The sequence below is a fragment of the Mastigoproctus giganteus genome, chromosome 7, assembly GCF_048544385.1.
Source record: "Mastigoproctus giganteus isolate SK-2022 chromosome 7, ASM4854438v1, whole genome shotgun sequence".
NCBI lineage: Eukaryota > Metazoa > Arthropoda > Arachnida > Uropygi > Thelyphonidae > Mastigoproctus > Mastigoproctus giganteus.
In genome coordinates, this window is record NC_143581.1 from 88,376,477 (window position 1) to 88,392,795 (window position 16,319).

The 16,319-nt window shown below is 36.6% G+C and overlaps 1 protein-coding gene across 1 annotated transcript in view; it reads right to left on the reverse strand.

Annotated features, from left to right (window-relative positions):
- The window catches only part of LOC150083053 (uncharacterized), a 261,326-nt gene that overhangs the window by 30,193 nt on the left and 214,814 nt on the right, over nucleotides 1-16,319 (reverse strand). The window contains exons 15-16 of the mRNA XM_090378376.1: nucleotides 14,047-14,122; nucleotides 4,704-4,851 (exon numbers count right to left, since the gene is read on the reverse strand). Of these exons, the coding sequence (XP_090234502.1) occupies nucleotides 4,704-4,851; nucleotides 14,047-14,122 (224 nt within the window). The remainder of the gene's footprint in view (nucleotides 1-4,703; nucleotides 4,852-14,046; nucleotides 14,123-16,319) is intronic.

Below are 16,319 nucleotides of genomic sequence, written 5' to 3' on the forward strand. Positions count from 1 at the left end.
GAAAAATATAAAAGGTTAGTTTTGCTAGCATGTATAAAACTATGTATGAAATAAAATAGCTTGAAAAAAATTGACTATTAAATGACGGATATTCTTAATACAAAGCTACAAATCCTTCCTACTAAAAAAATAACTGATTTAAGAATTTGATTTGAGTGTTCTTGGCACAAGAGCTACTGTGGCTAAAATGCACCTGGAGGGGGTTTATACGGCAATTCTGTTCATGTTTATATTTTATTGGGAATGATTTCCAAGGGTCACAGAGTATCTATAACTTACTGCAGAGATATCTGAGTTCATATTTGATTACAGAAGTTTATTTCCTTGAGGAACTGAAAAACATTTGCTATATTTTGCCTGTCTTCCAATATGGTTGAGAGTGAGGGGGTGATGCTTAGTTATTAACTCCTTAAAGCAGTTTCGACATCTGGCTGTAAAAGCTGGACAAGTAATTAGTACATGTTCTACTGTTTGTTGTGTGTGGCAGGTAGGACATTGAGGAGGATCCTCTCCTTGCAAGAGATGGCAGTGGCTGAAATGAATGTGTCCTATTCTTAACCTTGCAAGTATCACTTTGTCATGTCTGTTTTGTTGTATGCTGGATCTCCATGGTTGGAGTAAACTTTTAATTTTGTGATTTGTTATTGGTTAGAACTTGTCATTGTTGCTGCCAGTGATGTGTCCCGCTATGATGGATAACTTGTTTGTAGAGTGAGAAAGGAATGTATTCGGATGCAGATATGTTGCTGTTGGCTTCTTTAGCAGTTTTGTCTGCTTGTTCATTGCCATATATTCCAACACAACTTGGGATCCAGCAAAGTCTAATGTTATGACCTTGTTCAATGAGTTTTAATATATGGCATTGGATTTGTTTGCTGGAGTGGATGTTTATTAGAACTGACATTTTGTATAGCTATCATGGAACTAAGGGAGTCTGTGAAAATGATGCTGTTTTGAGAGCTTGAAAGTTCAATTTGATTTAAGACTAACATAATGGGTTGCAGTTCTGCAGTATAAATGCTGCAATCTTTTGAGTCTTTGGGCCAATGTGATATCTGAAGAATAAACTGCTGCTTCCACTTGAGATTCAGTTTTTGAGTCATCTGATATATAGGATGCAATGATCTAAAATTGTGACTTGTAAGCAGTGTGCAGATGTTGATATGTGGACATGCTTGTTTGTCCCAAAAGTGAAAAGAGAAGTTGTATGGTTATCCATGGTGGCGTATACTGCTTCGTCAGTGGAGTAATCAAATCTAGATTAAAATCTCTACTGTGGAGAAGGTTTTTTAGTCTTATGCTCGCAGGTTTATTGATTCTTTGTTGTTGTTGATAATGCTGTTCCCATTCTGATGTAAAAAGAGTTTTCTGTAAAGAGGGGACCTTGTAGGGATTTTATTTTAGCTCCATAAGAACATAATTGGTTATGTCTTCTAATTTTTAAAAGAGGATTTTGGGCCTCAGCATACATCCTCTGCACAGGCGAGGTATGGAAAGCTCCAAGAGCTATTCGAAGCACATAGTGATGTACTGGATCGAGAAATCTCAGGACACTATATCTTGCCAAGTCATAGACTGGGGCACCGTAGTCTAACTTAGACCGAATGAGTAGGCGATATAAACAGAGTAGTATTGTTCTATCTGCTCCCCAGGATATGGCGGATAGGACTCTTAAAATATTCATTTTCTTCAGACAGTGGACTCTTATGTGACTGATATGCTCTAAGAACATCAATTTTATGTCAAAAATAAGTCCTAAGAAATGGACACTATTTTTAACTGGGATTATCTGTTTTTTCAACCTGAGTTCTGGAACCGGGTGGAGATTCCTTTTTCTGTAGAACTCTATACATGTGGTCTTTTGTACTGAAATTCTATATCTATTTCTTTTTGTCCATTTTATGACTTTGTTTATAGCTACTTGTAATTGTCGTTTTATTGTCCTCATATGCTGTGCTTGGTAAGAAATGCTGAAATCAACAGCATAGACAGTTGTGAAGATGTTGTTTGGTATTTGTTCTATTATTGTACTGAACTGATTTAAGAATAAACTTTGAATACAATGTATATAAATTTAAAACTATTAAAAAACAGACATCAGCATTCATCTCCTAGCAGAAGTTTATGAAAAGGAAAGAAATTTATTTCAAATTTGTATGCCAGAAAAGTTAGTCAAGCCTAAAGATCTAAAATTAATTTACCATGATTACAAAATAATACTAAAGATGTATTTGATTTTGATTATAGAAAATAGTTTAAAAAAAAATTGAAAAAGAAATAAATTTATTAAAAAGGGAGACTTTTTAGCCATTTTTTACTTAAACCTAAGGTGCCTCCGTAGCCAGGTGGGCAGGAGCAGCAGTGTGTAGCACACGCTTCTTGATTAGACTGGGGTTCGAGCCCGTGACCACCAAATACTGAGGATGCGGAAAGGTCAGGGAATAACCACTGCATTATCCCCGGAGCAATATGGCCTTAGTTGCTGATGCTCCTAAAAACCAAATAACAAACAAACAAACAAACTTAAACCAATGTTATTTTATCAAAAAATATAAATAATTTTAATTTTTCAATTTTTATAATTTATTTTAGGAAAATTAACCAATTTAAATGAAAGTGGGGGGGGTGATTTTTTGCATTTGTAAAAGTGTACATTTGGGCTATAACTCCCATCCCCCATTTTCTAAACTACTTAATAGCCTCTGCACATCTTGCCCATATAATTATTCTCTGTTCAAAGCTGGAAAGATCTCAATTCTGATCCAATCTTCCTTGAAAAATGATCACCACGCATGGACTACAATCTTACATCAGTCATTCCCAACTTCTGTTCACCTGCATCACGGACAGGTCCATTTCTAATACAAGGGTATGTTGCTTAATGCAAAGCCAACTTTGTGCATACATAAATGTATACACTCGGTATTCACTGAATTACAACACCCAACTGTAATGTACTATGCTGCATAGTTTGCAGTATAAAAAGCTGAATAGGTTCATATGCTAGAACAGCGGTAATTTGTATCTGGTTGTGCAAGTCAAAATGATAAAGTAGCAGTTATAGGAAGTAGTAACCATATCATGGTGTTTCAAAGGGCATGATTGTGGGAGCTCGTGCAGCAGGTGCTTCCATATTGGAAGCAACATGTCTTTTTGGTTGCTCATGGCCCACTGTGGTCAAGGCGTACAAAGAATGCTGTCGAACGAGTCAAACCATCTTTAGCCGACAGAACTGTAAAGGCTTATGCAAGGTTAATGTTTATGGTAAGCAAAGGGTGTATTGCATTGTACAGGCTCAGGTGCAACAGTTGACATCACAATACAATATGGGAAATGCAAGAACAATATCCCAAATGAAGATGCGATATGAGGTTCAACAGCAGATGACCTAAGAGATTCTCCCCCCCCCACCACTGATCGTTGTTGAACTAATATGTAAAATGTCAAACTAATATGTCAAATAAACTAATATGTAAAAGTGATAATAATAAAAAAAAAATAAAAAAAATTCATGTGAGAGGAGTATAAGCAGGAATTAGACAGGTTTGCTTTCCCCCATCCTTCCCCCAATATCTGTTTAACATATTGCCAGAGCTATTAAATAGATATCAACAGCCCACTCAATACAATACTTTAGCATAAACATAACATTACCAAAACAGCCCAATAATGGATATTACCAGACGTAGTATTAGAAATAATACAATTCAAAATAATAATATTAGATGATGGATTCAATTCTAAAATGAAACAACTACTCAGGATGTAATGTCTTGCCAATATCTAATATTCATTCATTCTTCTTCATATAATGCATTGATAAGAGTATTCCCTTTTTTTAATTTTCATTTGGATTCGCCCCCTGCCCACACTTCTATGAGTGGAGTGTGAAACAAAAATAAATTCATGCATACAAATGATGAAGAAAAGGGGTGGCCAACTTGTGGTATGCCTCCTGATATGGAAAAAAAAATTATATAACTGATTTAAAAAATCAAAATGGAAGTAAACATATACACTTTAAATTTCAGTTTTTCTGTCACAAAAAAATATGATATGGATTGCAATGTAATATGAACCTACAGTTCATATTTACCACTTTTTTTTTTCTTCCAGCATTAGTAGACAGTGGTGCTAGTAAGTTCCTCATGACATTAATTCTGTAAGGATGAAGATTTGTTCCTTAATCTATATTCAATTTATTTATAAATGTAAAATTGTTTTCATTCTTTTAGTGTTTAAAGTTCTTAGCATAAAAATTCCTTATGCAGTTTAGTAAAATTATTAGATGGCAACAGACGTAGATCAGTTTTGGGGGGGGGGGGAGTTATGGAATGTTTATTAGAATGTAGTATGTAGTCTCTCCCCATTCAAATTCTATTTGCCTTTGGTGGCAGGTGGCTCTATATTCACTTTTAGGGGTATGAAACACATTTCTAACATACTAAATGCTATATTGCAGGAAAATACTGGCTATCACTGATGTAGAACAAGCACATTGTCTTGCTATGTAGCTTCTTGAATGAGCAGCTATATAGCAGTTAAACTTTTTTCTTCATCAGAGTCTGCCTAAATATGATAATCACAAGAGGGCCAATATATATCACTAATGTGAATGTCTGTTCTCAAACAATATATCTTAAATGCTTTCTTTTACTTTGTCAATTATATATCAATAAAGAGATGCATTAAAATGCTTTTACCTCACCCCACTGGAAAGAGTAGTAAGAAGCTGAATAATCATCACAAAAGATGAGTGGAAAATTACACAGATGAGAATCTCTTTTATCCAACTGAAAGGGCATGTATTCTGCCCAAATGTTTTTCATTACATCTAGCCAGAAATCTCTTCTGAAATACAAATAATACAAAAATATATTAATAACACAAAAAAGTAATTGATATTATAAATAACTGTTTGTAAAGTGTGAAACTTACCAACTTTTATAAGAAATTAATAATCTTCAATAAAAGAAAGCATGAGGATTTCCTTCCTTTATTTAAATTTACTCTTTAGTTATGTAACTAAGGACATCAGTCAGCTTATATACCGAATTATATAAAGGTGAATTTAAACAAGTCATAATATCAAATATAATAACAGAAACTGGTAGCCACAAACTCCACCAATTAAATATTACAATGCTTAAGTAACAAACACAATATGGCATATTACACTCATATACAGCCAAGCTATTTCATTAATGAATTGTCACCAAATTCTTTCCTTAACATTTATCCAATTTTCCATTCTTCTGTCAATTGATATATAGTTATTTCTCAATTCACGGAGTAAATGCATTCCAAGAAGTACCTTTTATATTATAAATTCATAAATTAATTTCCGATTTCCCAAGGAAATAATGAAGGAAGTGCAATCCAAAATGATAGATAATTGTGGACATTAATCATGTAAAATATGTATAAAGTAGTACTACAAATTACTTTTATACAGTACTATTTTAAATGCACATTAATCACCAGGAAACGAAGTTACAGTATGAACTGCTATGCATGGCAACTTTGAGATTTCATTTCACAATTTTTATTTATTGTTCTTTTCTTTTTTAATTTTTATTGGATTTTACAGTTTCAGGTTTTTATCATTCTTCTATTGTTTTCATTGCACATTTTCTTCCAGGCTTTTCTATTCTTAACACTAAGGAAAGATTAAGTTGATAACACGATTTTATATTTTATTAGCATTAGTTGAGGCATATGATGCAAGAAGGCAAGCTTATACAGCATCAGCAAAAAAAAAAAAACCTCTTCCCATTTCTCCCATCTGGTGACTCTATATGTTCGCCTAGTTCAATCTTAAATTTATTTTAGCTATCAACTTCCACAACAACAGATGGAAGTCTATTCCAGCAATCAACTACCTGCTTGCCAAAGGCAAATTTATGCACATCTATTCGATAATTGTCTTTCCTCAATTTCAGTTTATGCCTCTTTAGGTGTGTAAACTGAGCAAGAGGAAGAATCCCATAGCATTGAGCCTGCTCAATACATTCAAGGCCTTATACACCTCAATCAGATTGCCTTGCAGGTGCCTACGCTCCAGACACTGCAATTTACAGAACTTAAGCCTTTCTTTGTATGAGTACCCCTTGTTCCTCTCATCAGCCTTGTTGCCCTTCTCTGTACTCGTTTTAGCAACTCTACGTCCTTCCTAAAATGAAGCCTCCAGACCTGTAAGCAGTACTCAAGGTGTGGCCTGACCATTGCCTTATACAAAGAGATTTTTTTTTTTATGTGAACCCCAAACACGAGAGGTATTAGAACCTATAGTACTTAGTACCATGCTTGGGTTGGAGGTTGAGAAGACGAAAGAAGATATTTGTTGACATTGGACTTGAACTTCTGTAGATTGTAATTTTCAGGAAATGCGTATGAAGGAAGGTTGTTCCAGAAAATGGCAGTTGAATGAATAAATGAGAAAGATGAAAAGTTACAGTTTTGTAACTGTTTTGTAAGAGAGAGCGGGAATTATAAAAGCCAATTCAGAAGAACAGCGCCCATGGAAGTATCTGTAGAAAAGGCATGCAGCAGAAACAGTAGGCCTTATGAGACAGCGAGTGGAGAGATCTGTTAGAGATGAGTCATTAATTAACCTAATTGCCCGCTTCTGAATGGAATCTAGAAGCCTGAGAGAGGTTTTGGGAGCACCGCCCCAGATGTGGGAACAACATCCCATGGTAGGGCAGATTTGTGATTTGTACAGAGTTTGGAAGAAAAGTAACACCAAGAGCGAAAGAGAAAACCAAGTTTTTTAGATGCAGAGGAAGCAATATTTGTAATGTGCTTGTGCCAAGAGAGATTAGAAGTCAGGGTAATCCCCAAAAGGGATATATCATTTTGTCTAGAAATTGGAGTGCCACCAAAGATAAGCACAGGAGCAGAAGAATCCTTTTGTGAGATATAAGGCAGGACTGAGTTTTAGAAGGATTGAAATCAACCAAGTTGTCTTTGCCCCACTGGAGGATTACCTGGAGATTAGCAATTAAGTAATTGGTAGTGGATATTCGAGAAGTTGAAGTTGACTATAACTCCTTATGTCAGGAGTACAGTTATACTGTACTTATCCTGTCTTCTTTGAGTGGACTGTGGTTCAAGCTCATGACTGCTAAATGCAATTAACAATTGTATTTATGATTTATTGTAAACTTCTGTGACCTGGTGATCATGCCATAGTATAAACAAGAACATTTATACTTTATAGAACATAATCTTCTTCTGAGTTGTGCTGTCTGAGCAGTTCAGTTCAGTTCAGAAATTGGTTTATTGATAGAGAAATGGGGGGGGGGGGGGAATTGGAAGAATTAAAACAACAAGCATTGTTAGTGATATAACATGGATAGGAAAAGAAGAGGTAGTGATAGTTCTGAAAAAGGGACCATTTCTGATTGCTTCAGATGGTAATCAAAAGTGATTTCAAGCTATTCCTGTTGTGGTGGTGTCTCGTAACGGGAAAAAAAAAAAAATCATCAAATCAAGAAAAACTTGCTTTCGAACCAACACTGAATGATCACTCTCAGGATACAACATTTGGCATCTTCTTCTGAATAACCTGAAATTGCATGTGCGATTACTTTTAAAATTGTCTGATATTTAGTGTTGATAACATGCCTGTTATGGTAAGCCTAAAAGCTGGAGTAGTTGTTAGAGAAGAGAAGTAGTAGGTATTAAAGGAGGAGATTAAGCACTTGATGCTAATATTCAGTTCTTGTCATCTTATTAATTTGTGACCTAAAAAAGAAGCTGCATGCCTTCCTGTGAAAGTGGAGTAATACGTTGTATACATTTATTACTATGGAGAGAACTACTAAAAGAGAAGACTGATTTAAACAATATCAACTTGTGCATGTAGTCACCAGCTTTGTTTAAATGTGTAAATTGATTTTTTTTAATGAAAACCCCAACCATGTGACTACTTGTGCATGTAGTCACCAGCTTTGTTTAAATGTGTAAATTGATTTTTTTTTTAATGAAAACCCCAACCATGAGAGTATTAGAATATATAGTACTGTGCTTGGGTTGGAAGTTGAGAAGACGAAAGAAGATATTTGTTGACATTAGACTTGACCTTCTGTAGACTAATTTTCAGGAAATACGTACGAAGGAAGGTTGTTCCAGAAAACGGCAGCTGAATCAATAAACGAGGAAGATGAAAAGTTGGTTCTGTGAGTTTGAAGTTGGACAGTAAATGGATGTTGGCTGGTGGCGGCACATGTTCGGACTGTTTTGAAAGAGAGAGAGAGAGTGGGAATTATAGAAGCCAATTCAGAAGAACAGTGCCCATGGAAGTATCTGTAGAAAAGGCAAGCAGTAGAAACAGTATGTCTGTTTCTGCTCCATGCCTTGTCAGACAGTGAGTGGAGAGAGTGTTAGAGAGGAGTCATTAATTAACCTAACTGCCCTCTTCTGAATGGAATCTAGAAGCCTGAGAGAGGTTTTGGGGGCACCACCCCAGTTGTGGGAACAATATTCCATGGATTTGCGATTTGTATAGAGTGTACAGCTGTTTGGAAGAAAAGTAACACCGAGAGTGAAAGAGAAAACCAAGTTTTTTAGATGCAGAGGAAGCAATACTTGTAATGTGCTTGTGCCAAGAGAGAGATTAGAAGTCAGGGTAATCCCCAAAAGAAAAAATATAATTTTGCCTAGAAATTGGAGTGTCACCAAAGATAAGCATAGGAGCAGAAGAATCCTTTTTGTGAGATTAGCATTAGCATTAGTAGAGGCATTTGATGCAAGAAAGCAAGCTTATGCAGCATCAGCCAAAAAAAAAAAAAAAAAAATAAATAAATAAAAAATAACCACTTCCACTTCACCCCTCTGTTTGTTCAAAATACCTGTCCAGCTGAGCCTTAAACTTATTTAGGGTATCAACTTCCATGACAAGGGATGGAAGTCTGTTCCACCAACCAACCACCCGCTGGCTAAAGGCAAATTTCCTCACGTCTATCCTACATCTGTCCTTCCTCAATTTGAATTTATGCCCTCTCAGGTGATTATTCTGAGCAAGAGGAAGAATCCCATCAGCATTGAGCATGCTCAAACCATTCAAGGCTTTATGCACCTCTATCAGATCACATCGCTGGTGCCTAGTCTCCAGACACTGTAATTTGCAAAACTTAAGCCTTTCTTCGTAAGAGCACCCCTTCGTTCCATTCACCAATCTTGTTGCCCTTCTCTGTACTCGTTCCAGCATCTCTACATGCTTCTTGAAATGAGGCCTCCAGACCTGTATACAGTACACTAGGTGTGGCCTGACCATTGCCTTATACAAGAGAATAATCACCTGCTTATCCCTGCTAGAAAAATTCCTATATATCATCGACAATACACAATGAGCTACTCTTGTAGCCCATCTGCACTGCTCAGAAAACTTCATATCTGCCTGCACAACCACCCCCAGGTCCCTTTCATTCTCTACCACTGTCAGTGTAATACCACAGAGTTGATACGTTGCTCTGGGATTGCTGTTTCCCATATGTAGTACTTTACCTTTGTCAATGTTAAACTTCATTTGCCACCTCTCAGCCCGTCTGCTCAACCTTTCCAGATCCTGTTGCAGTAGCATAGTGTCAGTAGTGTCCTTGACAACCCTGCCAACCTTTGTATCGTCTGCAAACTTGGACATTAAGCCCGATATACCATCATCAATATCATTTATAAATACAGAAAACAATAATGGACCCAATACTGAACCCTGAGGGACTCCACTAATAACATTAGTCCTGATGAGCAGTGTCCATTGATTACCACTCTCTGTCTTCTCCACCTCAACCACCACTTTATCCATAGCAGCAATTTGCCTCCAATGCCACACTGCTCCAATTTATGCAGCGGTCTTGCATGTGCAACAGTATCAAAAGCCTTTCTAAGATTCAAGTATATAATATCAAAGTTATTCCCTGCATCCAGTTCTTTTGTGACTGCATCATAGTATCCAATCAAATTGGTCAGGCAAGACTTCCCCTTAACAAAACCATGCTGTGTCTGAGCTATAACTGAAGTCTTGTCTAAATGATCCTCCAGTGCTTCTTTAACCAGTGCCTCCATTAATTTTCTGGGAACAGAAGTTAAACTAACAGGTCTATAATTACTTGTGTCGCCCTTTGATCCTCCTTTGTGAATTGGGGTCACATTTGCACATCTTCAATCCATGGGTACTTCCCCTGAGTCCAAGGAAGCTCTCATAATTATGGCTAAGGGTTTGCTTACTTCCTTTGCTGCCTCCTTTAATATAACTGGATAGATCCCATCCACCCCAGGTGCCTTTCTTGTATTTATCTTCAACAATTTCTCCTCCACTTTACTCAGTTATTACAAGATTCTCTAGCTTACTGCCAGAGTTGAATACATCTCTGGCATTCCCCTTACTGAATAACTCCTCATGTGTGAATGTCGATGCAAAAAAATTAATTTAGTTTGTTAGCTACCTGAGCAGGATCATCAACAGTTGACCCATCGATATCAAGTGGACCAATCTGATTCATCCCCTTCCTTCTAGAGTTTACATAAGTAAAGAACTCTTTGTTGTTTTTCTTTGCATTCCTTGCCAAAGATTTCTCGTAATCTGCCTTCGCCTGCCTAATCTCCTTTGTAACTTTGTTACAGATCAACTTGTATCTATCATAGGCTTCTGTGTCACGTGTTAATTTTTATGTACCCCATGCATTTTTCTTCTCTGCCATATGTCTCATTAGTTCATCTCACATCCACTTAGGCCTAAACCTTGAACAATATTTCTTAGTTGGTATGTAAAGCCTAGTAGCTTCCAAGATAAGTTCTTTGAATGCTTCCCATTTTGAATTTGCTGTTGGTAACATCATCAGTTGGTCCCACTGTATAGAATTTAAATACTGTCTCAGTCCATCGTAGTCGCCTTTACGAAAGCAATAACCCTTCCCTTTACCCCTAATGGTAGTTACCTCTTTGAGTAAATCCCAGTTCAGCACACTGTGATCATTGCCACCTAGTGGTTACTTTATTTGCAGATTCTTAATGCATGAAGAATCACTACTGATAATCAAATCAAGAGTATTACTCCCTCTAGTTGCCTCCCGAACATGCTAATGTAGAAAACAATCATCCAATAAATCCACAAAAGCCTTGCTAGTGTGTGAGTGACCAGCCCCCAAATTCCAGTCAATATCTGGGAAATTAAAATCCCCCATTATACGACTCTCTGATTTACTGGCCCACTCTATTTCCCTGTGCAGTTTTTTATTATACTCATCAGAGTCATTAGGCCTATAGCACACTCCTACTCTCAATTTTGATCTCCCAATGCTTATTATGTCACACAAAACTGACTCGACACTGCATTGTCCAGCAATGTCGACTGGCTTCACTTCCTTGGATTTTATGTATTTCTTAACTAATAGCATAACCCCTCCTCCCTTCCTATCCTGTCTATCCTTTCTGTAGCTATTGTACTCCCCAAATTCCAGTTCTGCATTCCTTATATCTGTGTGACACCACGTCTCTGATATCCCAACAATATCTACCTTTGATGTTTTGAGCAATACCTCAAATTCATCAAATTTATTTACCAAACTCCTAGCATTGGTGTACACGCAAGTATACATGCACCTGTTCTTTTTCTTAGCTCCCCTAACACAACCCATGTGTTTATTTGTACCCCAATGATTCCCAGCAGTCTCATATGCTGCTCATATGTCTCATTAGTTCATCTCACATCCACTTAGGCCTAAACCTTGAACAATATTTCTTAGTTGGTACGTAAAGCCTAGTAGCTTCCAAGATAAGTTCTTTGAATGCTTCCCATTTTGAATTTGCTGTTGGTAACATCATCAGTTGGTCCCACTGTATAGAATTTAAATACTGTCTCAGTCCATCGTAGTCGCCTTTACGAAAGCAATAACCCTTCCCTTTACCCCTAATGGTAGTTACCTCTTTGAGTAAATCCCAGTTCAGCACACTGTGATCACTGCCACCTAGTGGTTCATTTACCTGCAGATTCTTAATGCATGAAGAATCACTACTAATAATCAAATCAAGAGTATTACTCCCTCTAGTTGCCTCCCGAACATGCTAATGTAGAAAACAATCATCCAATAAATCCACAAAAGCCTTGCTAGTGTGTGAGTGACCAGCCCCCAAATTCCAGTCAATATCTGGGAAATTAAAATCCCCCATTATACGACTCTCTGATTTACTGGCCCACTCTATTTCCCTGTGCAGTTTTTTATTATACTCATCAGAGTCATTAGGCCTATAGCACACTCCTACTCTCAATTTTGATCTCCCAATGCTTATTATGTCACACAAAACTGACTCGACACTGCATTGTCCAGCAATGTCGACTGGCTTCACTTCCTTGGATTTTATGTATTTCTTAACTAATAGCATAACCCCTCCTCCCTTCCTATCCTGTCTATCCTTTCTGTAGCTATTGTACTCCCCAAATTCCAGTTCTGCATTCCTTATATCTGTGTGACACCACGTCTCTGATATCCCAACAATATCTACCTTTGATGTTTTGAGCAATACCTCAAATTCATCAAATTTATTTACCAAACTCCTAGCATTGGTGTACACGCAAGTATACATGCACCTGTTCTTTTTCTTAGCTCCCCTAACACAACCCATGTGTTTATTTGTACCCCAATGATTCCCAGCAGTCTCTGAAATATCCTGCATCTTATTTTCCAGGCTGCTGCTCATTCCAATAGAAGCAGTGCAAGAATCACTTTCACCTCTGCCAGTGGCTACTGTTAATCTATTAGTCCTTGTATCCCCCCAATCTAGCAGTTTTCCGACCCACCTAACACTGCCTCGATAGCATCAGCAAACATTCTTGCACCCTTTCTATTTAAGTGTATCCCATCCCTGTAGAAGCAGTCTCTCCTGTTAACAAGTACAGACCAGGTTGAAAAAAATTCTACCCCTTGAGCCTTGCAGAATCTTTCCAGGGCCGAATTGATCGACAGGGCTCTCATCATATACTCCCTCCTATCGTGTTTGGGTAGAATTGCAGACACTTTCAAATTCATCCCTAATTCACGGCTTTTTTTCAACAGTGACCTGTACTTGTTAAGTAATTCCACCAGTCTGCTACTCTTAATATCATTAGTGCCAACGTGTACAACTATATCACCTTTTGTGCCCTTAAAAGATGATATCCGCTCTACAACGTATAAGACAAAACTGAGTTTTAGAAGAATTGAAATCAACTAAGTTGTCTTTGCCGCACTGGAGAATTACCTGGAGATTGGCACTTAAGGAATTGGTAGCAGATCTTTGAGAAGTTGAAATTGATCGAGTAGGGCAAGGTTTCTCAAAATGGAAAGTGGAATGCAATGTGCTATCATCAGCAAAACTATGGATAGGATTTCCAGTCAACGGAAGAAGGTCAATAATATACAAGAGGAAAAGAGTGGGGGGAAAGTACTGAACCTTGGGGGACAACAGCATTAAGGCTGATGGCATTCTTATTCTTTCTTGGACAACACACATATAGGGAAAATAATTTTAAATTTAAAATGGATGGCTGTATGATAGATGTGCAAAAATTTTCTTTCAGACAGATTAACTGAGCATTGGAACAAACTTTCATCTGGTGTTGTGGAAGTGGGTAGTTAGAGGGAATGGAAACATGATGTGGAGAGGTTTTTTCTTTGCTGATGCGGTATAATCTTGCTTGCAACATTTGTCACTAATACTAAAATGAGTGCTTTCATCATATTGTTTGCCATAGTGCTGTGCCCTTCCAAATTTTTGAGTAACACACTGTACCTTATTATTTGAACAAGTCTGGAGGGTCCTGCTGGAACAAAATTAATGATTATATCCAGGCATAAGAAAGAACACCCAAAAGGAAGTGCAAGCAAACTTTATGGTTTTTTTTTTTTTTTTTTTTTTTTAGGTAAGTGCTTCAAACATTTCATCTTATATACTCTATATGAACAATTATTTTGCAATAATGTAAATGCTATATACAAAAAAAAAATTCAGAAGACTAATTATTTTTAAAAATTTCATTTTAAAGGTTTCAGCACAAATAATACTCACTTTGTATGCAATTCCAAGTCAACGGCACTATAATACAATTCTTTAGTTAAATGGAATCCTGACATGTGACAACGGACTGGATCAAATGAGCAAGAAAGGTTTAAAAATATGAATTAATTAAATGAAAAATATAAATCTATATGAATATGTATAAAGCAGTTATAACTGTGGTGTGATTATATACAGGGTGTATCAAATAAAAGACACTAGGGTCTATCCTGTTTATTTTTTGGTTGAAGGTATTTGTCATCTGGACCTTTTTTTGTAATATTTTATCTGAAATTTTTGAAAGTATCACCATTTAGATTTTACAGTTTATAAATTTAAATTTTACTTAATCATCTACTTTTTCTCAATGGGAAAGTTGTCCCCTTCCCTTGGTTTAGTTGAAAACAAGTCACTGGTGTACTTTAAAATGAACATTAAATGATTTTATTTGAAGGAAAATAACAAAAAAAAAAAAAAAAAAAAACCCAGAAAAAAACTGTCAATTCCAAAGTACACTGATGACATTCTTGGCTAAACCCAGTGCAGATTGTAACTTTCCCTTGACGAAAGAAAGGGGGGGAAAAAAAAAAAAAAAAAAAAAAACAGTTAACATAAAATCAAATTTAAAAATTTCAGCTAAATGGTCCAGATGGAAAATCACCTAAACATCAAAACACACAAAATAGTCCTCAATGCCACTATACATGAATAGCAAAACTATTTAAGTTGCTGACAAACTAAATAAATATGTTGTTTGTTATTTTGATTTTTAGGAGCATTAGCAACTAAGGCCATATTGCTCGGGGGATATGCAGTGGTCATTCCCTGACCTTTCCGCATCCTCCATATTTGGTGGGCACAGGCCTGAATAGATATTTTGCATCTACATTTACCTGAAGAAGATTTTGGATATGGGAATACCAGAAGTAAACTAAGTTATAACTGGGAGTTAAATTATTCTTTGATAACTGAGAAAATGTGGAAGAAAAATTGCTGAAGTAAATAACACTACTCTGCATTTTGAAAAAAATTCACTGACATTTTCTCAGAAAAGGGTGTTTCTGAATCATTTTCAAAAATGGCTTCTGTTCATGACATCAGGATTCTTCAAAAATCAAGAAAAAAAATTTGATTTTTCACGAATTTCTATTAATTTTGGCAGAACTTGTGCACTGAATTTATAACAAAATGCTACTTTTACCAGACTTTTTTATTTAAATACATGTTGAAAATACTATTAAAAAGGGCAGGAAGGAGCAGCAGTGCGTAGCACACGCTTCTTGATTAGACCGGGGTTCGAGCCCGTCACCACCAAATACAGAGGATGCGGAAAGGTTAGGGAATGACCACTGCATATCCTGGAGCAATATGGCCTTAGTTGCTAATGCTCCTAAAAACCAAATAACAAAACAAACAAACAAAAAAGGGTAGTGTAGAAAAAACATACCACTAAACACTCACCTCTCATTTTCAAAATTGATCTACGATGGGTCAGATTTTTGTTTCTTTGATTTTCTTGCAGATCCTTCTACTTTACAGTCCCTCTTCAGCATCCAGCAATATTCAGCCACCATGCTGACATTCCACCTCCCGTGGTACCTCATCTGCATGTTTTTAATGTCTTGTAAAACCTCTTACTAACACTTCCTAGATTTTCTTGAAAGTAGTTGATGTGGGAGCAGAAAAAATGTACCTTGACACTCATGTTGCAATCCAGCTTACTGAAGTTTGCCAAAATATTTTCAACTACATACTTGTAGTCTGGATCCTTGCTGTTCCCTAAGAAGTTGTCAACAACAGATTTGAAGCTAATCCATGCCTGTTTTTCTCTTTTATTCATAGTTTCCTCAAAATCTCAGTCCCTCATCAGTTGCAAATTTGAGGTCCAACAAACCTTGTTTTAGCTTCTCCTGAGTGACCAATGGGAATTTAGTTGTAAAAGCTAAACTACTTTTGTATTTACAAAGGTAGTTGAATGTTTGTGAAAGCTTTACCTTCCTGAGGTAAAGCTTTCACAAACCCAGTCTGATATGCAAGGGTTGGACAGTTTTGAGGTCTACCAGTAGTTTATAAACTATATTCTTTTATTCAGGCAACAAGCTGTCCCTCTTTTGCTAGACCTTGACATCAATTAAAAGTGCTTACTCCTTGCCTGACTGTCCCAGTCATACAAAAACCAAGGGATTTCTGTGCAGACACATTGTTGTCCGAGTAACATGCCTAACTTGGTTGGTCAGCACAGTTCATCATTATTATTATTAGCTATATGGTGCAAGGAAACCAGC